At 36.5% G+C, this 23911-nt stretch overlaps 1 protein-coding gene across 2 annotated transcripts in view; it reads right to left on the bottom strand.

The window, feature by feature from the left end:
* LOC122809167 (phospholemman-like) overlaps positions 1 to 23911 on the bottom strand; it is a 935896-nt gene that overhangs the window by 34573 nt on the left and 877412 nt on the right. For both annotated transcript variants that reach the window (XM_044080456.1, XM_044080455.1), the window contains 2 exons: positions 22157 to 22203; positions 10088 to 10128 (listed from right to left, as the gene is read on the bottom strand). In XM_044080456.1, coding sequence (XP_043936391.1) covers positions 10106 to 10128; positions 22157 to 22203 — 70 coding nt within the window. In that variant the 3' untranslated portion in view covers positions 10088 to 10105. The remainder of the gene's footprint in view (positions 1 to 10087; positions 10129 to 22156; positions 22204 to 23911) is intronic.

Consider the following 23911-nt stretch of genomic DNA (forward strand, 5'->3'; position numbering starts at 1 on the left):
TATGCAGTTGCCTTCAGATACAAGCTGCTCATGTTTCACTGTGAACATTTATTTGCTAAAGGAAAACATTTCATTACATTCAATGTTCTTTTATTAGTTGCTCCAATTTAATACTTGTTAGATCAAGCCATGGGCCTTTATCCAGTCATTCCCCTATGCAAAAAAGCATATAAGTTTTACTTATATCACACTTTTTTGTTCAGTTTTTCTTCTCTTTTAACATTGCAGTGCCTACATTTCTTAAAACTGAACAAGAAGAAAGAAAGAAGGAAAACAAAAAGGGAACCTGTTAACTCTAGTACATACCTCTCAACTGTGCTTGATTTTGACTCAAATTTTAGTTCTGTACCTCTTAATGCTTCCTAAAATATGGTGACATTTGGGAAAAAGGTGGTCACTCTTAACAAATAATGACAACAATTAAGAGTTATAGACGTCTTTTACTTCAGAAAATGAATATTAATTCACATTCTCTTCTTCTGTCAATGCCTCATGTTAATAGTACTAATATTTTAAAAGTGTCCCTGATTGTCCCTGATTATTCCTCTATTTGTCCCCAATTCTATTAAAATCTGTCCCTGATTGGTTGAGAGCTATGCTCTAGCATCTCTATTTCACACAAAAATAACTGAAAAAGCTTTACTCTATAACATTCAGTATATGTCATGTTTTATAAAAACACTGTTTAGAACAAAAACAGTTTTCCTTACAGTTTCATTTGCCCTTCCTCTTCCCGTCTTTTAATGCAATTCCAGACATTAATGATACAAAGCAGGGCATATGCTTTGAAGTCCCCTACAAGTTTAACAAAGTCAAAGTCCAATATTTCCAAATTTTCTTGTTTCACCATACTTCACAAATGTGACTGATGCTTTGTAATCCTACATTTGTTCATTAACTTCTGAGTTGGTGGTGTTCTTCCTGATGAGCTCCATCTCAAAACTCCAGTCTGGGGGGTTCTTTTAGCCAACTCCAGTGGTTTTTTTTCTCCTGTCTCTCAAGTGTTTTTCTTTGGAACATTGAAAAATATTTCACTGATGCAGTCTCTCTATGAGCTTTATTGTCAGAATAAGAAGCAGAATCCCTTTCTGTTTATAGCTACTTTTTGGACAGACTTTTGAATTTTCTCCTTAGCATGCATATTCTGTATCAGAAAATGACTATGGCCCTCCAGGAAAAATGGTCTGAAGGTATCTGCAGCTTGAATCTTACACCTGCTTCTCAACATTCCCTGACTGTTGGAATAGATTTACTCTTCTTCTGCATGGTTTACAGTGAATAATCATTTTCCATAAATACTCTACTGTCTCTACCTTTCAGTACTTTGTTCTTCTGCAACAAATTTGTCAGAAACACATCTTTCTGCTGGTAGGATTACATCTATACTATTAGAGGTCTTGGCTGCTTTCTCATGGGTAAGTTTGGAACATGCACACAATGTGCCCTTTCAATTAACAACTTCTGCTGTGGAATACCAATCCAGTGGCTTATCTGTGCTTTCATAAAATGAATGCAGTCTGCTCCTTCCAGTTTCTCTGGTACAGCAGAAAATCTCAGATTTTACATATGTGCTCTTCTCAGAAAAATATTAATTTTTATATATGTCTAATGCTTATTAGAAGCTAAAAGGGTTAACACATTTTCATTCTATTTTATGTACAGCTTAATTTTGTATGAAATTATAAGATGATTTTTCAAACCTCAGTATGCTTTATGAAACTGCAAGATGCACCCTGACCTAGCATTTGCTAGCACAGCAAAATTCATGTTTATGCCTTTTGGAAATGTACTGAGAAGCAGGTGATTACCTGCTAGGTCAGGAAAATATATGAATAGTGTATGAATAGAACAATACTGTTTTCTTTAATATGATTGAATATGAACAATCAGCTCTGTTCATGTTATGAGAACATGCACAGCTGCAGAAAAGAAGAGATACATGAAACAAAAGACTGCTTGAAGAATCTGTACTTGCTTTGTGCTTGAATTAACTATAGTACCTTGAATGGTAACATAACATAGTGGGAAGTTGTATCTAACCGGTGGTCACCAAGGCCACGTTGTTTTTCTTAGGAAGTTTTTCATAAAATTGATAGTGCAAGGTGAAAATCATAAACAAACAGCTGCTATGAAATGATGATGTTAAAACTTGTGATCTGTTACGTCAGCTTGGTAGGCAATGTCTTGTTAGAAAGTGTATAAAGATGAACTTACTTCCTGATTTTAGTTAGACAAACTCTGTATTAACACGTTTTTGTCTCCTTGCTGCAAGATTAAAGTGCCTTAACCTGAACCTACCATGTATTGATAATTTTTAAAGTTTATTTTTCCTTTGACAGCTCCGTCCTTTAATTTTCCATTTTTTGAAACATCTCTTCAGCAGTCTCATACTCAGCCAGCCTTTTCTTCATTTCAAGCTTTGATTTTGGCAATTTTATCAGCTCATCTGAATATCTGTTTAAAGCTTCTTCCATTTTTTCCAGCCTTTTGTTATTTGAGTTGACATACTGTTTCAGTGTTTCATTTACTTTAATCAGCTGTGAGCATGTTTGACTAATTTTTCCATCTAGATTATTGGAAGTCAAACCTTGCACCAAAACTGGACCTTGGACTGCTTTTTGCTGAACGGCTGCAGGATTCTTCCCTGTCAGTGTTTTCTCCTTACCTTTGTGTGATTTGATTTTCTTTCAGTATCTCTACATTTCTTCTTTGTTGGTATCCAGGCAGTGCACTTACTAGCTAGTAACTGACATTTATCCAAAAAGACAAATTCATTGGCTCCCTTTTCTGAGTTTCTGTTTCCACACTGGGAGAGCCGAAATCAAAATGCTAAACAATGCACATCCATCTTGGAAGTCCAAATAACATCTATCTATGACCAAAAATTATACTAAAATTAAAAGAAAACATAAATTACTTTATAATTGGCTCAGTAACTGGTGTCATTCTAGGGAAATCCAATATGTGTCATTTTTAGAGTTAATGGTTGACAGTTCTGTCTGCATGGCAAGATGAGTTGCCTTTCACTTCTACGTTCAGGTCATGCATTTGAACGCTACCTTGTGGCCTTGCATATATTGCCTATGGCATTTCATTTAATGCTACAGCAATGCCTGATTTCAAGAGAGTCAATATATTTGACCTTCTGATTTCACAAATTTTAATCTGGCCATTATCAACTTGGCACTCTTCAGTGCTATGAGTCTTAATAAGAAACTGACCTGTCTTGAGGCTCTCCTGACTCTTGAACTTGTAGACATTTGTTAAACTATCAAAGCTTAGTTTCAGTCTAATGAGGTCACTCTTTTTGCCTGTGTTTAGAAACTATCATTCATTCAGACGTTGATGATGAGGTCATATCCCGTTCATCTGCAATCCCCTTACCTCATGGCAAATTTGCCATGACAGTAACCTCAAACTCCTACAAATCCTAGCATTAGTAAATAAATCCACAAGTTACATTATTGCCAGTTATAGTACCCCATTTGTATCTCCCACAGACTGTGACACCTACCTCAATCAGCTGGAATCCTTACCTATTGAACCTAACACATTCATCCTTGGTGACTTTAATTGCCTGTCCATTAAATGGCAAACATACACAATAAGCAACAACTATGCAGAGCAGTTCCTTAAGTTTCTTAATACTAGCTCTCTTGATCAGTTAATGCCTCCTCCATCTAAAGGTTACAGCTACATTAACTTTGTTCTTTCAGATAAAGCTACTGCTTGCTCCACATCCAAAGTCTCTACTGCATGATTAAATTAAACGATCAGGCTGTCATATTCTCATTAAGAGCACAGCTCATGACTCATTCCAGCCCTACGCTATTCAGGACTTTCTCAAAGGCCAACCTCATGCAACTCTATGATGAATGAATGAAATTTAAGACTCCCCCCACAACCTTTTTCAACAAAATGGCTGATTATCCCTATGAAATTTCCTCTCATCTTAATTTCTGCATCAAAGCACCCATTCCTTTCCATCAACAGTGTAATGGCAAATATTAGGATATGTTTCTGTTAGTAGCACCACAATATACATGGGCTCTATAATGAAAGAAAAAAATATTCTCACGCTAATAAATAAGTTAAAATCCCCCATCATAAATCAACCTTAAATGGGTTAGGCAGAACTGTAGCTAGGTCATCTGGCATCCTGAGGAGGCTTCTCAAACTGGCATTCTGCTCAAAAAATAAATAAATAAATAAACCTAAAAGTTCTTCTGCTCTGAACATTCTGATCCTGTAGCAAACTGCTTGCTACAAATGTAAACAGCAACTTATTTTGCTATAGTGAAATAATCAAATACTGAATGTTGCAACACTTCAGACTTGACCATAAATGCTGTATCAGTATTTGTTTATCAAGCAGTGATATGCTTGAGGCTTCACAATACAATGCCAGTGATGCATTCCTGCAGCACTGGCACTTGAAAATTGCACTCCCTAACAGCTTGCACCTGGGGTAGCCATCCCCCTTGACATGCCTCTGTTATAGCTCTGTTGCAGAAAGCTAAGGCATAAGATCAAAAGTTGGAAAGACAAGTGTGAACATTCTTTAACCATGCTGTTGCTTATCCAGTCAGGATAAAATAGATGAGTCTTTGTGGGTTCCACTCAAGCAGCTTTATTATGTACAAATACATCAGGACTGCGGCTTAATAACTTTAACTTAGATAAACTTACAAACAAACTAGCTATTACACTCATACATGCTCACTCACTGGCTGCACTCTCAAACTGGCACTAAAGCTAGCATGTGCTTGCTATTTATATGCATGTACTGACCTTGAAATGCTTCTTAAAGGTACAACACACACACACTATTCCACATCCTCCCTCTGAGAAATAAGTCATGCAATATTGACGACATTAATTGACATGCAATCAGTACAAATAATTATCTGTCATGCAATTATACAGAACTAAATATGTATAGACAGTTATATCCAGGTTGTTCTGTATTTCACAGTAGGTCTAGAAATATGGCCAAATCATGTGACATAGAACTTAAAATTAGGTCTAGCAACTGGGACTATCTCTGCTGAATGTTCAACTTTAATGACATCAGGAACATCATCAGGAATGGAAGTAGAAGTTAAGACGTTTTGCAACAGGAACATTGCCCGGATTGCTCTGAGATCTAGAGTCTGTATCACAGTCAGGAACAATGCTGCAATATCAATTCTGGTACAGTAAGAAGATGCCTGCAATTTCTCCTGTACTCTGCACCCTCAGATTCTATGAAGTAGGATCTCTGCTCGGTACATATACCTGTTACTTGACCAATCCGGTTGAAACCTTTCGCTGTTTGTATAATTACTGTTTTTCTTTCTTTTGTTGGATGAAGAAATCTGCTTGATTTATCATAGCTGGTCTTCTGGAAAGAATGCTTTCTGAATAATTTGGCTGTAATTGTTCTGTTGTTCTTAGCTTTAGGCCTCGACAAACTGGAACTAATAGGCAGTGTTGTTCTGGTTTGCCATGATAGAAGTCAAGCCAAGTACATCATCAAGGAGTATGTTTCTGAGATCAAGTAAATTCAAAAAGACATCAGTATTATCATGCTTTGACCTCTAAAGTAATTGCTTTGCACTCTGTACTGCATGTTCAGCTAGTCCATTTGGCTGTGGGTATTCTGGATTACTAGTAACATATACAAAGTCCCATTCTTTTGAAAATTTCTGAAACAACTGACTGGCAAATTGGGTACCGTTGTCAGAAATAACTTTTTGTGAACTACCATGGACTGAGAAATTACATTTCAGCTTGGTGATAATAGCAGTGGACATTAGATTAGGTAGCAAATCAATCTCAAACCAGTTTGAATAAGAGTCTACCAACACTAAGTAATGCTGATTGTTCTACTCGAATACATCAGTGGCTACTGTTGACCAAGGTAGTTCAGGAACTTGACTTAGCTGAAGTGGTTCTTTTTGCAAATGCAGTTTAGTACTATTGCATACTGAACAAGAAGAAAGTACTTTATCAATGTCTTTTCCTAGAGAAGGCCAAAATACTAGTTTTCACTGCAGCACTATTAATACCACACCCACCTGTCCTTCATTAACTCATCTATTAAGTCACCAAACCAACACGTTTTAGCATTACTTCTCATGTTAGTAATGCAAGCTGTAAAAGTTTCCCCTGGTTTTTGATCTCTTATGTAAAACAAATGCCTCTCTGATGTAATATTTGTCTAGGGAATTACAAAGTTCCCTGAACTTGCGCTTCAAGCACTACGTGTCTTCTCTTGTGTCAGCCTGCACAACAATATGATGTTTTTTACCTTCTCCTTCATATACTGCTGGAGCATACACAAATGAAAGCTCCTTTTCAATGGCCTCTGACCCAGGTAGCTTTAGCGAAATGAATGCCCCGGTGCATGCATCCTTGTGAGAATAAACTGCTTGTATAAAAGTATCATACTCTTGCTCAAATATAATTCCAATTCTCTACAATATTCTGATCAAACACCAGTGAGGATGGCTTTCAAAATCCATCTGCCATATTAACACATACCATTGAAGGCTTTTGCAAGTATGCACAAACAAACACACATATACATGTGCCAGACTTTTATGCCTATATTTGTAACTATGCCCAATAGTGCAACAAGCCTCTGAATAACTGAACTTTGCAAAATAAGTCACTTGGGCACTGTAATACTCTTGAAATCACTGTACTGTAAGAAATCACCTTTTATCAGTGTAAGAAGCACTCTGTAATGGTGCCACTTCAAAAACAGACACACCCAGCACAAGAAACTTTTTGAAATGGCTGTATTTTGACTGTCTTCTTCCCCTTTTGGCTCTTCATGGTTAGGTGCCTCCACAGCGAATCAACAGTCCCCATTACTTTACGAAACAGTTGCACTTTGCACATAAATAAACTCTCTGGAATTAATCCACAGTAATAAGCACACACTGTAAGCACTTTTACACACTTTGAGATACTTCGAATAACTCGTTATGTCCTGATTACAATAGTAGTTATGCCAAAACACAGTACTTTTCCAAAAAACATACAGTCTCCTTGCTTTATTTATGCTTGATGTGCTCTTTTTGCCCTTATTATATTTGTTTTGCTCGTTTATTCTTTTTCTATGCCCACTGTACATTTCTTATGTTCATTTTACTCTAGACATGCCCTTTTTTCTTTAAACATGCTTGTTTTACAATTCCGAGCCTCTTATGTGCTTTTCTGATAATTGTTTTATCAGATATCTTAATTTTAAACATTTTGTTTAATTAATAAACCTTTTGTGCCTCTCACCTTTTTAATAATGCAGTTTGTACCCTTGTAATGCTCTGTTTTACCTTTTTTTATAAAATAAATCATTCATGTAAGTTTTCATTACCTTTGGTTCATTTCTGGCCCTTTTTTATGCTTGTTTCTCTTTGTTTACCTTCACTGTTATTTCTGCACCTCATAGCTCTGAAAAGCAGTCCCTGGCATCCCAGTTCTGACACCATGTTGCTTGTCCAGTCAGGATAAAATAGACAAGTCTTTGTGGGTTCTGTTCAAGCAGGTTTGCTATGTACAAACACATCAGTATTAAGGCTTAATAAGTTTAACTTATATAAATTTATAAACAAACTAGCTATTACACTCATACTTGCACACTCTCTAGCTGCACTCTCAAAATGGCACTGAAGCTAGCATGTGCTTGCTATTTATATGCACGTGCTGACCTTGAAATGCTTCTTAAACTTACAACACACACACACACACACACACACACACACACACACACACACACACACACACACACACACACACACAATTCTACACATGCCATGAATCTCAGAAACAATACCAAGTAACATGTAGACTGGAAAACACGTAAGACACATTTAAGAGTCCTGCTGTTTGCAGCATGGGAATATTCTCACAGCAGTTAGCTAGATTATTAGGTTTTAACTGACAACTGAGAATTGCATATAAGGAAATGTCCTGAAAGCAAAAAACTAGGAAGTCAGTTCCTCAATTCTGGAATTATTTGAAGAAAGACTTTGGAAGTGTGGAGTGAGAGAGCTCGGTCAGGGCTAACCTGAGGAGCATACATTATGGAAGTACAGCCTTTCAGAGCTGGAAGCTGGACCTGTGAGAGGTCTATAGTCTTGGACTTTTGTTTTAAAGATAACCTGTACCCTGAATGGGTTGGGTGCACTTTGAACCTTAAATTAAAGCATCTATGGTACTGTGCTTTTTGTTTGGATCTGTAAAACCAAGTAGAACATAACTTTGGATTGCTTTTAACTTTTGAAAATAAATATGTATTACTATATAAATCCTGTCTACAGTCTCTCCTTGGATTTAAAAATCTCAATACTGCACAGAACTGATCTCAAATGGCAAAACTTATATCTACCCAGAGAACATTGCTAACGCAGTTGTGGACACATTTAGTTCTAACGTTCCCCACTCTCCCAGACTGTATTTATCCCATAAAATACAGTCCCAGTCCTCCCATAATTATTTCTGAAACCTAAAAACACTATTTGCTTGGATCTGGAAAGTATACCAAGTTGTCTCTTAGTTATTTCTAAGAACAACCTAATCCATTCACTTCTATACTGATTCAGTCTTAGGCTCTCCACTAGGTACAATACTGAAGCCTGAAGAAAGCACAGTTGTGTAAAATCTTACCATAATAGTAGATTTCTTTTTCACTGTTGCAGTAATAATTGCTTCTGAGATCTCCTGCCAAGAATAGTGCAACATCCGGCTAGTATACCAAAGCCTTTTTTAATTAGGGAGTGTTGTACTTCAGACATATGATCCCGTGCATGCTTATGGCATAATGATGATGTATATATGCTCCCAACTCAGAACTTCTTTGCTGCCAGTCTGAATGCCATTGTCGTACATTGGTCTGAACATCCTTTGCAGTATGGGTTTTACTGAGCCTAATGTTTTTCAGGTAAGTACCCCACTGGAGTTATTTTTTTCTTTTCCTTTTATTCTTTATTGGGTTACATGTCATCCAAGAAAGGGAAATGTCAGTGCTGGAGGCAGATTCACCATAAAGATCACCACAAGAGGTGCCTGTTTTGCTTAGGTGCATCTCACAACCACATGCAGTGTTCTGTCCATCAGGCTTCTATTCCCAAGACCTTGCATGGTTGCCTTTCTTACCTTTCTGTTACCTTGAGAAACAGCATCTCAAGCTTTTTGCCCAAGGCACCATGGCAGAATCCACTTGCTCAGAGATACAGCTGCCACTTAAAAAGAAAGCCAAGAAGTCTAGGCCTGAGTCTGCTGCTGTCCACGTGTATTGTGCAGTATGGATTGGTCAATTAGCATGATGGCAAGAAAATGTGATGCACAGTCTGCATGACTGCAGTGAGAAATGCCTCATTATCAGCTCATTAAGATTTCTCTTAGTGGCACACTGGCAATATTAGACCTCATTGTGATAGTGTTCTTCCTAGCAGCCTATAAATACTAAGTTGTCCCTCTATTCACACACACACACGCACACACGCACACACACACACACACACACACACACACACACACACACACACACACACACACACACACACACACACACACACACAAATATGTTCACCTACACTCATCAGCAAACATGCGCCCCAGCAGTCTAACAAACTCGTGAAAACCCTGAACCATTCAACCTTACACATGCTTCAATGCACATACGCACACACGTATCCAGACCCTTGATTCACTACCTAACCTTCCTAGTGTAGCAGACATACATATGAACACATATAAATACTAACAACCTCCCAGCCTCACATATTTGCTTAACTCACGTACACTGCACGAACCCATAGGAATGATGGGTAACCACTGTGTTTATATGGCAGTGACTTTTCCTCCCTGAGTAAAAGTAAACTACACCATGTGATTCAGAAATTTTGCTCATTTTTTATTTTTTCCCTAATGATGGAGAAAGATTGCTGAAATAATGTATTGTATATTATGTCATCAGATCTGTTGTGATTTATTAATGTTCTTAAACCGAGAGTTCACAGTTATAAACTAATCATTTCTATCAGCAATACTGAAAAAAAAATCAAAACAGAACAATGAATAACTGACAAAAACTTACCAGATCAATGACTGTTAGTTATTGCCTCCTCATAGACATGCCTAGAAACAAAAACATCAAGTATTATTTATTTTTCCAGGATGTTAGCAAATCTTTCTTTTATTTCCCCACCCGTGTTGATGTATTTCAGTATGATATGCTGTTTGTAAACAATTATTTTATTGCAGTAATGTGTACATAAAAATATTCTACCTATTGTCAGTTTGGCTGCTGAAATCCATCTTGGATTTGCTAGGTGTGGATCACTTTTAAAATGAGTAGCATTACAGACCTTTTGGCAATGAGTCTATGCAATAAATATTGACTGCACAGTACCCTTATTAGAAGGGAAAAAGAACCATTCAGCAGATGTAATAATCAGAAATTACTTCATACAATCTACAAATGAGTAATAAAAAACTCTCCTTCCAGTGAGAAAGCTGGGAACCTTTGCAGTAAAAACAGCCTGGGAAAAAATGCCCATCCTATAGTTATTTTGCATGACTGTGGCATGTTCACAGCTGCAGTGCAATATATAGGACTAGTGGCAACATGTCAGCATGGCTACCAACTTAGGTGCAGTGCGGAGAAAGAGAAGATATGCTTTTCAATGAAGGACCAAACAGACTGGAACTTTTTCTGATATAGTCGTACTGTTCAGTTTTTAAAGAAGAAAGGACAGCTGAAGGATAGATGAGTATGAAATATATGGCAGCTCTTCAAAAAAGACAGATGCACTGATGGTCTAATCCCTGACAGGACCATGAACTTTACTTACAACAAAATTAATACAATAAAATTCAAACCACTGTAGTTAAACTACTAAAGACAGAAAATATATCATTATAAAGTAAGATAATATGAGATTCCCCTCCAAGATGGTAAAAAACAACATTCATTAATACGATGAATAGATTTAAGAGGCATTGTGACAGTGAGAGTAAATGTACGGATTAAGCACTAATACTGCTTTTGTTTAATTTATCCCTGAGGAGGATAAAACTCCTTATTTTTACCCTGTCTCTTATGGGCTGATTTAAATGCCTTAAATTAATGTAAATTAAGCAAAAGAAAGCAAAGAATGCAGCAGAATGCAACGTTTTTCAGCTGGATTGGTTTACCTGTGTATGATGTTCTTTTGCGTCTGTTCCTTTCGAGATGCTGTTTTTTTCTCAGTAACAAGTCACTGTTTGCTAATAAGAATTTGAATCAAGCTGTATGAAATACTTTCTAACATTGTACTGCATGGTAGATTATGTTTTCCTTGCTGCATATAAGACAAGCATTCTGAGGTTGTTTCTACTTCTGTAAAAAAAGCAATATACTGCTGTGCTCCTGTACCTTCATTTTCACGTAATTAAATGAGATGTGTTGGCCATGTTTGTCAAGACAAATGGCCGTACACAGGTAGATTTTAGAGTGCACTGTATCAGTCTCACAGTAGACAATAGGTATGATCTGTTTGACGACTAGACTGACACTGGCAACTGTCATCATTAAGATCCACCAAGTTCATGGTGAGCTTGGTATATTAATCCTAACTCCTCTGCGTCTCTTCACTTTTTAACTAAATTGATCCATCCCACCCAGATTTAAAATGGACAGTATTGTTTTATAAGTGTTCTTAACATTAGAAAGATTAATGTAAAAGTGTGAACAATATTACACCTCCTGAAATATTCCATATTACTAGAATCTATTGAATACAATTGTCTGTGGATCAGTATATGGTTTAAACCATAAAAGCAAATCTCAGCCTCACATCTGTTGAACATTTCATTAAAAGAATATTCTAATCCATAAACTCATTGACATTAAAAAGTTAATTGTTGGTGATGCAGAAGTTTGCCTGGACCCTATAATGAGTGCAGAATCTTTTGTCTTATACAACTTGACAGTTTATCTGTTAAAATATGAAAACTAAAACAGGGAATGAAGCTATTTTACCTTAACTCACAAATTCTTCACAACAGTCTGAACTTTGGCATGTATTTTGACATTTTCCTTAGACTATAATAAAATCAAGGAAATAATAATAAAAAATTGGAGTATTAAATGATGATAATACTCTGGTCTCGAAAATAGGACAATTGCCAAAAATAGTCTGGAGAAAGGGGTTGAGTTTCAAAAACCTGTTACAGTAACAAACAAACCCACAAATAATGAATCTGGGTATGATGCAGTGTGGTAATTGCCCATACTACTATATGATGGAATTAGAAATCACTACTGATATAAATGGGTTTAGATTAAATTGCAAGAATAGATTTAACTGTAACTCAAAAGGAGTCATTTATGTTGCTAAATGTCAAGCCTGTCCCTCTTTCTATATCAGCAAGACAGACCGTAGATTGAGGGACAGGGTGTACGAACATCTTAGGAGCATAAATAAACATAAAGAAGAAAATGCTCTAGCTAGGCATGTACTCGCACACCCTGACCCCAAGTTCAAAGTTAAGGTAATTGACCCAGTCACTCAGAATATTGCGGGTGGTCCATTTAATTTACTGTTGGAAAAAGTGGAACTGATGTGGCAAATTAGGCTGAATGCATATATGTATCCTGGTTTAAATGAAAAATGTTCAGTTATGTGTTTATTGAAACTTAAAAGTTTGGATAGGTAAAGATATATAAATCATCAATTTATAAATGTATAAGTATTAATGATAAAATGTGAATGCGAAGTCATACATATGCATTTTTATATATTTACACATTAGATTTATAGAGATGTAAGGTAAAGATGTTTTGTATTAGTAAATTATAGTTATTATTATTAATGTTTTATTATTATTATCATTTTCAATTTATGGCAACTAATACGGTTGCAAAACATAAATACTTAAATATCTCAATACGCTGCTGTAACAATGTCAGTATGAACAATTTTAATATGCATTTACGTGATTTTAATAAGTCAAACATTTACAGGTATTATGACTTTAAAATTTTGATTATTCTACCATGTGACCTTGTGGAGGTTATTTATATGCAGTTGGATGTTTTTAAACTGTTTTTTGTTAATCTGAGGAAGTCCAACGATACTGTTGGACAAAAAGCGCTTTAAATAAATTGGCTTTGTGTTAAAAGAGACTTAGCAGTTTAACGGTTTGTTCGAACAGACATTAAAAAGTTAACTGTTGGTGATGCAGAAGTATGTCTGGACCCTATAATGAGTGTAGAATCTTCTGTCTTATACAACTTGACAGTCTATCTGTTAAAATATGAAAACTAAAATAGAGAATGAAGTTATTTTACCTTAACTCACAAATCCTCTGAAATAAAAATGTAAGCTCCAAGCATTGTTTTTGTACTTACTGCCCACAAGAGAAACACAACATAAGCTACACATACTTTGTAAGAAGCAAATCATGCCTGGAAAAATGAACAAATAATATCACATTTTGGCTTCTTAACTTCTGTCTTCAACAATGACCAACACACAGCCTCTTCCAGTCACTGGTAAAGAGGTAGATTCACTCAAAATTCATATATGTAAAGGTACACCTGTCACAGTAATAATAAAACAAGTGGAACTAAAGCCAAAGTTAAAACATCTGGACACCTCAGCAGAAAATTTTGAAGAACTGGTGCAGAACAATAAAATATAAACTTTTATATAAACCTGCCACAACAAATGAAAAATGATGAGAAAACAATTAAGAAACATATTTAGACATCAACAAATTGTATGCAAATAGTAATTATGTAAAACTGCTCACCATTCTCACTTACAGTTCACTCCAAGGGGCTGCAGAGTATTAAAATACATAATTTCATAATAAACTGTTTCTTTTTATTCAAAAACTGGTTTATCATTTCGGCTTTTTGTTGTGCATTCTTGCTTCATGTAAAACTGTGTGTCAGATTTTTTTTTTTAATTTTTACAGATTTCAAGGACACATATAGCTTTACACTGAAGAAGACAACATCACTATTGTACATCTTTGACTCTTCAACCTATCCATATGTGTCAGAATTCAAAGAAACTGGAGTTTGTACTCTCCAACACCCTCACAAAGCAGTACACCTAACATAAACAACCCCTAAAAATGTGTGCACTATCAGATTTTGACAAGTTGAATGAATTATTTAAACTGGGTATCAAAAATGTTTTAATGGATGCTAGGATTATCTCCTGACATTCCAGAATTTTAGAAGAGATTTCAGACAGTCATCTTCCCTGTGACAGTAAGAGGACTTCATATGCAATGGAGTTTCTGCTCCTTATTTCCCTCAGACACAGTTTTGGCAGAGTCCTTATTCCTACTTTGATTGTACCTGATATAACACCAAGATTATGGACTAAATTCTTACTCAAAAATAGAAGCTAAATGCCACATAACAGGGACCCAGGGATCTAATCCTGTTGGAGCAACTCCTACAAGATATTTCAGCATATGTGGACAGAGACCTTCTTAAGTCTGCAAGATGCATGAAGTCCCTGGTTTGGCCTCAGTGAACACTATCTGTTTTTAAGGTCACAGAAGTTGATTTGTTCAAGTGAGGAAGAGAGCAAGGGGCATCTGAAACAACTGAAGGAAGCCTTCCTTACTCCAAGTCATTCTGCCATGGAGTTTGAGAGTGAGCAGAAAGAGCAGTGTGCTACAAGGAAAAGAGCTGATGTAGCCAAGGAGAGGACTTCAAGTGACAAGATACCAGTGTTAATATACCATTCAGACCTTAAAAAACTCTCCCAAATCATGAGACCTCAACCAATAAAGAGTGAAGGTGACAGCTTCAGAAAAACTTTTCAAAAACTGCCAGCACACTCTTTTAAACAGCCAACCACTCTACATAATGTAACTCTAAGAAGCAGGTTAACCAGAACAAATCACAGTACAAAATGGAGAAAAACCCTGCAATCATTCAAGATGCAAAACATGGATGTGATTTGTACTGCTACTACCATGCACAAAACAAACTTTTTAAGGTATCCGGTATTTTTATATTCACTTCAAAAATACAGGTTTATAGAATCAAATGCAGGAAATGCCTAGAGACATATTATCTGTACAGGCCTGACACAAGTTTACTTACAGAATGACTGAAAAGCCTAATTGTTCTGTATCAAATATATCATTACAGCTCTTCAGATACATTTTGTCCACCTCTGGAAAATTCAGTTGATTTTTCATTATGGTAATAAATGGTTTGAACATCAGTCTGGGTTTCATGAGACCTTACAATATTTAAGACCTTTTTTATCTGGAGCACCTAATACTAGATACATATTGGGTATGCTGAAAAAAAACATTTATACCAAAAATGCATGATTTTATGAGGATTTTAGGCTAACAGTAAAATGGTGACTGTCTCAGAAGGTTAGTAGAGAAAGACTTCTGAGATGTTGTATAGCATTGGCACCTGTTTTTATATACACAAATAAAGTGCTTAGTTTTATATTAAGGTTAACATTTTTAACTGGTGAAATAATAACCATAAGGCTGACAGTCAACAAGGCTGTAATTTGTGATTTTATTTCAGCATTTATCTAAAGGCTTCAGTGGGACTGCACAGATTACACATGATGAAAAAGAGAGTAATCAGCATTTTAAAACCACTCCATCTTTAAATCAGGAAAGTAACTGATTTTCCTAGCACTTATGCATGCCTTGCGAGTTTTACAGGTTATGTGATTTAATTTTTTGACTGTTTCTTATTATTTGACTAAAACACCCTTTACTGTACGTGTGTGTGTGTGTGTGTGTGTGTGTGTGTGTGTGTGTGTGTGTGTGTGTGTGTGTGTGTATCTATCTACATATCTATATCTATGTGTATACACACACAGACATACACACACACACACACACACACACACATATATATATATATATATATATATATATATATATGTATGTATACACACCCATATACATACACATACATAACATTTGCATACATCAGTTCCCTGGCATTTACTATGTTATTAGCATAATCCCCTGTGTTATGCTGACTGATTTTTTTTCTCTGCTTCATGCATTTTACACAAAATTTGCTGGTTTGTCTAGTGTTTGGTCAGGATGAAAGCTTCAGAGATACCAGCAGTAGCTATTCTGTGGCAAAAAGATGATTGTCTGCTGTTTCTGATTACTGGCTAAAGCCATTGCTGTTTTCTGCTTGTTCTTTCACTTTCTCTATTCTGTTTAACTGCACTCAACATATGAAAGTAGCTTCAGTATTAAATTATCTGTTAGTTACTATAGATAGTTTCACACTCAAATGTGAACTATGCAAATGTGGCGATGAGCATCTCTACAACGATACACTCCAAAACTGTCTTCATAAATAGGTAGTACATTATTGAGCACAGTGTTGTTTTAATGCCAATTTCAGCTTACTTCATTTTATTTTATCTTAGACTGTTTAAATGCTAAACCAGGAGCCACAATTATAGACCCAAAATTGACATTTTTCTTCCTTCACTGGATTTGTGCTATCATGTATCTGACTATATTTTTCTTCCACCTTAAGGGCATTAGTGCCAACCTCAATTCTGATTAATTTTATGCTAAAACCCAATCCATTATTGTGATTAAATTAAGTCTGAAACTGCGTCCTTTACTTTAAATGCCCTTTGTTTGCTCAACTTGATGTCAATTATATATGTACTAAACCAAGCTCCCCTTACACCACTGGACTGAAATGGAAGGTCAGCTAACTAGACTTCCTGTAGTTACTACCTCATTTGCACTCTGTGTATTCAGGCAGTGTAAACATTACCTGATGCTCACAGACAATGAACTACTGCTTAGCTTTACACCATTTGTGAGAAATGTAAGCACTTAACCAAACTGGAAGCCTCGCTCTCACAGCGTAACACGTTCTGGGAAAAATATACACTACTACTGCACTCCACACAATCGCCCAGGAAAGTATCATATGCTGAGTCTATAAACCAACTCTTGCCCAGCATCCAAAGCCCATTAGGACCGGATTCCAGTGTAAGTGAAACAGCATGGCACTTTCTGGTGGAAATTAGATGAGTCACCAGGAAGTATTCACTCCAAATGCAGTACATCTAAGCACTCTACAAATTCAAATAAAAATGTACTAGTGATTGGTGACTCCACAGTCAGGCACACCAGTTCTTCTCTCACAAATTTGGATAAAAACAGGATAACAGTGAATTGTCTTTCAGGGGCCAAGATAGCTGGCATGTCAAGGGCTTTGTATGATCCTAAAACCAGAGAAACATGGTTACAATATGGTGGTTGTCCATATGGAGTGAAAAACCTGAAGTACAAAATCCTGATGGATTTACAGATGGACATGTTTGAGCTCTCTGTGGATATCAACAGTGCAGGAAAGACCTTTGCATTTAGCTGAATCCTTCCTTCACTACAAATGATACAGAAGTATAAAGAAAAACTAATTGTCTTTAACAACTGGCTAAACAGCTGGTTTCATTCTAGCAGGATCCAGTATGTGTCACCATGGGAAGAGATAATTGACATTCATACTTGCCTTGCCAAGGATGGCATGTACCTCTTGTTCCAAGGCTACAGCATACTGACACATGGTCCTGCTGCCTCGATTGTACCATTTTAAGCATGGTCCACTTAATAGATTATCAAGGTCACTCACCTCTGTGTTAGGAGCCTGAATAACAAGTTATCAGACTTCAAGAGCTCCCTACATGTGGGTGACATTTTGTGAATGTTTTATTATTGAAAACTTGGTTCACATGTTCAAAGTTGCTCCCTCCACACATGGGTTCTGTGCCTACTACATCTTTAGACCCAATGGGAACTGTGCTAGAGTATCCATATTTGTTAAAAATCACATAATTTCAAGACAGATTCACAGAGACTCACAAACATAACTTATTGAGATTTATATCACACTAAACAGGATAAACTACTAGATCATAATTTGCTACAGGATTCCCTTCTATAACTTCAAAAAAAAAAAAAAAAACATATAAGCTTACTAAATATCCGTAAAAGCTCCCTATAAACAGAAATTCAATTTCCTGGGTGACTTTACAATAAACTGGGATACCTACACCCCACATTCAGGATATGCCGCAAAAATTCTTAGATTTATAAACAAATACATCCTGGAACAGATTGTCAAAGAACCTACTAGACAACAAAATATTCTCAATCTGGTCCTTATCATTTTAGCATTTCTGTATATTATCCCTCTGATATTATATTCATCAATCATGTCTGATCACAAACTGCTAAATTTCACCCTCAAAATCTTTAAATCCCTTGTCATAAAAATCACTGAATTCAATGACTACAGATGCACAAATGTTTAACAGTTCTAGTCCTTCTGTTGTGCATGGCCATTTCTGAATAGGAATAAATCCCACTTCCACAACTGAATAAAGTAATGAAGATCATGTCCCCTGATAGCTAGTGCACAGAGTGGCTGGCCCTTTTGCTCCACCCTAGCTATGGCTCTGAATTCTATGAAGGGGTCTCTAAATTCACTTACAGCTCTATTATCCAGGATAAAGATATGGAAGGTAGACATACAAATAAATTACATACTTATCTGGATAACTGTCATCATTTGGCTGTCCCAAACAGATCTAAACAACAAGGCAAGTTTAGATACAAGCCAAGTTGAAAAATATCATCCAGAACACTAAGGCATTCCATGAACTCATACAACCATCAGAGGCTAAAGATATTCCCAAATTCTTTATTAGTTATATCAGGAAAATAAGGAATATTCCTCATCTTTGCTCAGAATAGATCTACTTCTACTTCCTAAAATCCCACTTCGTTGAACTTATAATGACAAGATGGGGTTGCCGAAGATGTAGTTTTATAAACACCCGGATCACCATAAAATAACTCCAAGAAATGGAGCACTTGGCCAGCATGGTGAACTTTGCCCTTTTCTCCACTGTAGTGTGATCTTGGAGTTGGTATATTTAGTTGGTGGCTGTGGGGAGCACAGTCCCCAAAATGTGGGGTGGGAGTCGAAGCCCCCCACTTGGGTGGGTTTGATTTGCTTTAGTTTGTTGTTGAACTTTTGTTGGACAAGAGTTTTATTTCCTGGAGTTATTTTACGGTAATCGGGATGTTCATGAAACTACATCTTAATCAACTTTGTCTCGTCTTTATGAATTTGACAAAGTGGGATTTCGGAAAGTAGATGTAGATCTTTAAGAACATATTGTGATTGGCATGACTTACTCTGACCAATGACCAAGTGGATGTTGAGAACATACTAGCACACAAATTCGGTGGTAATTTCACAAATGAGACAATCATAAAAAGCCCAAACATTTCTGAGGGCTTCCCACCTCTCATCATCACTAAATAACTTCTATTAAAAGTACTTTCCGAAAGAAAAAAACAACTCTTTCATGGGACCTGATAATTTGCCCCACTGCCTGATAAACAGCATTAAACATGCACTGGCAGATCCAGTCCTCAATTTTTTCAGCTGGATCATAGCAACTGGCTTTGTCCCTAAGGTCTGGTACACAGCTGTTGTGATGTCACTTCACAAAGGTCATCCCACTACAGACAAATCAGTCTAATGAATCTCATAAGCAAATCTAGAGAGCATATCATAAAAGACCTGGTAAACTATAATGTCAACAAATCTTGTAAGACTTGATGCCTCTCATTTCGGCTTTGTCAAAGGAAGAGGCTGCTTAATGAATCTGTTTAACCTCTTCAAGAAAGGAACTCAAGCCATGGACAGTGGGCATGCTGTCCATACAGAGCAACTTGATCTTGCCAAGGTATTTGAATACCATGCCACACTATAGCATAATGCAACAAACTGACCCTATGTAATTAAATGGATAGCTAACTGGCTGAGAGACAGGACCCACACAGTGCAGATGATGAGTGCTTCATCAGAAAGCATTAAAGTGACCAGTGGAGTTTCTTAGTGATCCATGCCAGGGCTACTGCTTTTCAGTATCTACTTCTTGTATCTCCAAAATACAAATGATTATCTTTGTTTGACCAAATTTGCAAATGATTGTGGGCATCATCCTTAAGTCCCCAGGGATGGCACACTGGCACTCCAACATGAGCTTACATTAGTAAATAATTGGTGCAAAAATGGGCTCAGTCTAACTCTAAAAGGTGCAATATTGTTGCATTTAGAAAACAGTATTGCACTACAGCCTATGGAATAGACAACACTCCACTTAAAATAAGAACGTCGTAAGAGATCTAAGAACATGGTTGGATAATCCCTCACCTTTCACCTTTAAAATGTAAATTGCTCAACATATCAAATGACTGGAAAGACCAAAAAGGTCCCTAAGTAATAAGATTATAGTCTTATAAACCCTGAGTTTACAAAAGAGGTACTGTCCCTGTATTTAGTGTTCTGTGGACTCCTTAGAGGGGGATCTGTGTCTTGTTTATCAGGTTATCAGAAATCCAGTAGTCCAAGACCTCTTATACCTCCTTATATTGAAGAGTCCTAGAAAACTAGGGCCAGGGATCTAAATACCTCACTTCAAATGTGCAAAACACAGTGGCACGATAGCTTCATCATGCAGTGCCCACCTTTTTGGGAGTAATCCCCTTCTACAAATTAAGCAGAGTAATAAACTGTATGTATGACCTGACCCACCATGAAAAAAGAGGCAAGACATAAATGGGTGGGTACTGGCATGGTGTAAATGACCACTTGGCCCATTTGTCTTGCATTTCCTATGATCAGAGGCACAGCTGGAGTGGTGTGAAGATTACACCTTCCTGGCTGCAAAGTGTTAAGGTGCATGATTAGCAGATCCCAATCAATTTTCAGTGCATAGCAGTATTTAGAAATAAATGTAGGTATTGCATTTATGTATGGTGAAAACTGAAACACTATAACTATAAACTAGTTTTTGTTTTTTTTTACTTCTCCTTAACATTGAGGGGGATACAACAGATCGGGGGACTGGGCTTAAAAATAGCTAGCTACACCTCTGCCTATGATCCTGTTATAACAAGGCTCAGTACTGCTACTGTTAAAAAGAACCATCTTAGGACTTAACACTCTCAACACATTAATAAATACATACTCTGACTCCAGAACTGTTACTTTCTTTATGTTTTTTCCTTCTTTTCATCCTTATTCTTAGCTAAAACACAGCCCTGCATAACATACTGACTCGTCATACTCTCTCTGTTAGTATGGTCTGGCTGTCCTGCCCACAGATATCCACACTGCCAGATTTGAGGCAGCCACACATTCTAGACTAGCATCTTATTTTCATGACAGTCCCTGATTTTTTCATAACAGAATGTTATAGCCTTTACATCACTTCTAGTTGAGTATATATTTTTAAGCATCTCACACACACAGATATCATGTTAAACAAGACTAAGTTATAGTATTTTATTTTCCTTCTCTAGATTTAGCTAATTTTGAGAACATTACTATTTATTGTAATTTATTTTACCATTTATTATCAGAATTGATGATTTGAACTAATCTTAAAGTTAACTTTCTCTTAATGTATCCATCAGGGACGGTCTTTACGTTTATGGCAAGCCATGAACTTTGCCTTGTAAGTTGTCAAGCAGAACCCTCCCCCACCAAACACACACACACACACACACACACACACACACACACACACACACACACACACACACACACACACACACACACGCGCACGCATCTTATGGATTGATATTTTTGTCATTGCTCTGAGTAAGTGAGTTACACACAGATTTGTTTCACATAATTGTGCTCTTTAAAACTCTCCATTAGTCAATGGAAAAGAAATGATGTAAACTTTTCTCCCTTTGTGGGCACAGATATTAAACCACTGTATCTGGTATCAATTAATTATAACTGATTGCTAGTTCCTGTTAATCAGAAAGCTTGAGTATCTGTATCCTATATGTGTTTCAGTGTTAAGAATATAATTTGGTGATTTCAATGGTCTACCTAATACATGATATCTTTTCTTTTTTATTCCAAGCCAATCTCAACTCCATTATAGAAGAAACATACTTCTGAAATATTCTAGAATATTCTTATTCCAAGTGACATAACACTAACCAAATCTAATGAAAAATATTTGCAAGAAAAACAAAGGCATACTCATTTCTTACTGTTAAAGTTTTACTTAACACTCAAGAAAGCAGAAGTCACACTTACGTCTTATGGACCCTCTTATGGTTCCTTCATCATCTGGTTCACCTATCCTGAAAAAACATGGAAACATGTTAGTATAAACCATACTCTTGCAAGGAAATGACAATCGTCCAGTTGATGTCAGGGCCACTACCTGATATTCCTTTGTATATGCTCGAACAGATTACCATTTGTATTTTAATGATGATTTTCTGTAAGAAAAATGATGATATGGCCACAGAATTATCAGAGGGATACCTCAAAGAACTGTAAAAACAATAATGGTAAAAATGGGATACTGATAATTTGCAAAGTAAGTATTTTATTCCGCCTAAGAACACATTCTAAAGCAGTCAGCAAAACATGGTTTACCATTTGAAAGAAATACTATGTATCCACAATATAAATGATCTGCACAAATGATATACATAAGTATGAATTATGTACTCACACACACACACACACACACACACACACACACACACACACACACACACACACACACACACACACACACACACACACACACACACACAGTAAACTCTCAGCTAACCAACACCCATGGGAATTGATATATGCCAGATAAGTGTAGTTTCTGGTTGCTTGAGAGTTACTATTAAAAATAAACCTGAAAAATGCTGTACCCTATACTATACCAAACCATACCAAAAACATTGTATTGTTTTGATTTTAATATTTAAATACAGTAATTAAAAGCCTGGCTGGAATAGTAATATTTTAAACTTTTATTTCCACTAGAAAGCATGGCATGCGGAATGGTTTTCAGTTGCACTCTGAGTGGACTGGAATTGAATAGAGAGACAGAGAGAGAGAGAGTGAATGCATGTATGAAAGCAGAAGTGACTGTGTATGAAAGATCGGAGAGATGCATGAAAGCTGAAGAGAGTGTGTGTAAAAGATCAGAGAAAGAAAAAGTGAGTGAGTGCATGTATGAGTGCTGAAGAGACTGTGTGTGTGAGCGTGTGTGTGTGTGTGTGTGTGTGTGTGTGTGTGTGTGTGTGTGTGTGTGTGTGTGTGTGTGTGTGTGTGTGAGACTGGAGAGAGAATAAGCAATCTGATGCAAACTGAGTGAGTATGGTGCGAGTGTTGACATTTTAGTGACTTGACTTTGGTTTGACTTGTTCTCAGGATGAGGAGAGAGGGAATTTATTTGTATCTTCCTTTTTAAAACTCTAAAAATGTAAGGTATATTTCTGCATGGTGCAACACATGAAAAACTGAATTGTTCATACTGCACTGTATTTATTCAATGTTTTTCTGGTTGCTTGAGTTCCAGTTAACTGAGAGTTTACTGTACATAGATATGAATGCATATGATTAAAACAAAATTTAGTACCATACTAAATAGCTAAGCATCTTCATTTGCAATGAAATAAGTTTATGTATGTAGGTGCAAGTTGTTTGCTTCCATGCACCATTTTGGGTCCATGCATTTTGTTAAGGGATATGTGTCTATGTTTGTGTGTGTGTGTGTGTGTGTGTGTGTGTGTGTGTGTGTGTGTGTGTGTGTGTGTGTGTGTGTGTGTGCACGAGCATGAAATTCTTGAGAAATGCATACTATTTTTCGCCATTACTATTTTCATATTATACTTATGTTTACTTCATGGACAAAACAAAAGTATCTTTTATTTATGCTAAAAGGTTGGTCTCATTCTTCAACGTTTGCTGGAGAAATATACATACTTGTGACCATACTTCAACTTATCATTCTGTCTTGAATTAGTGACAACAAAGGATGACAGTTCTACATTCTGCTAA

This window comes from Protopterus annectens, chromosome 8.part0, assembly GCF_019279795.1.
Source record: "Protopterus annectens isolate FY-2018-M chromosome 8.part0, PAN1.0, whole genome shotgun sequence".
Taxonomy (NCBI): Eukaryota; Metazoa; Chordata; order Ceratodontiformes; family Protopteridae; genus Protopterus; species Protopterus annectens.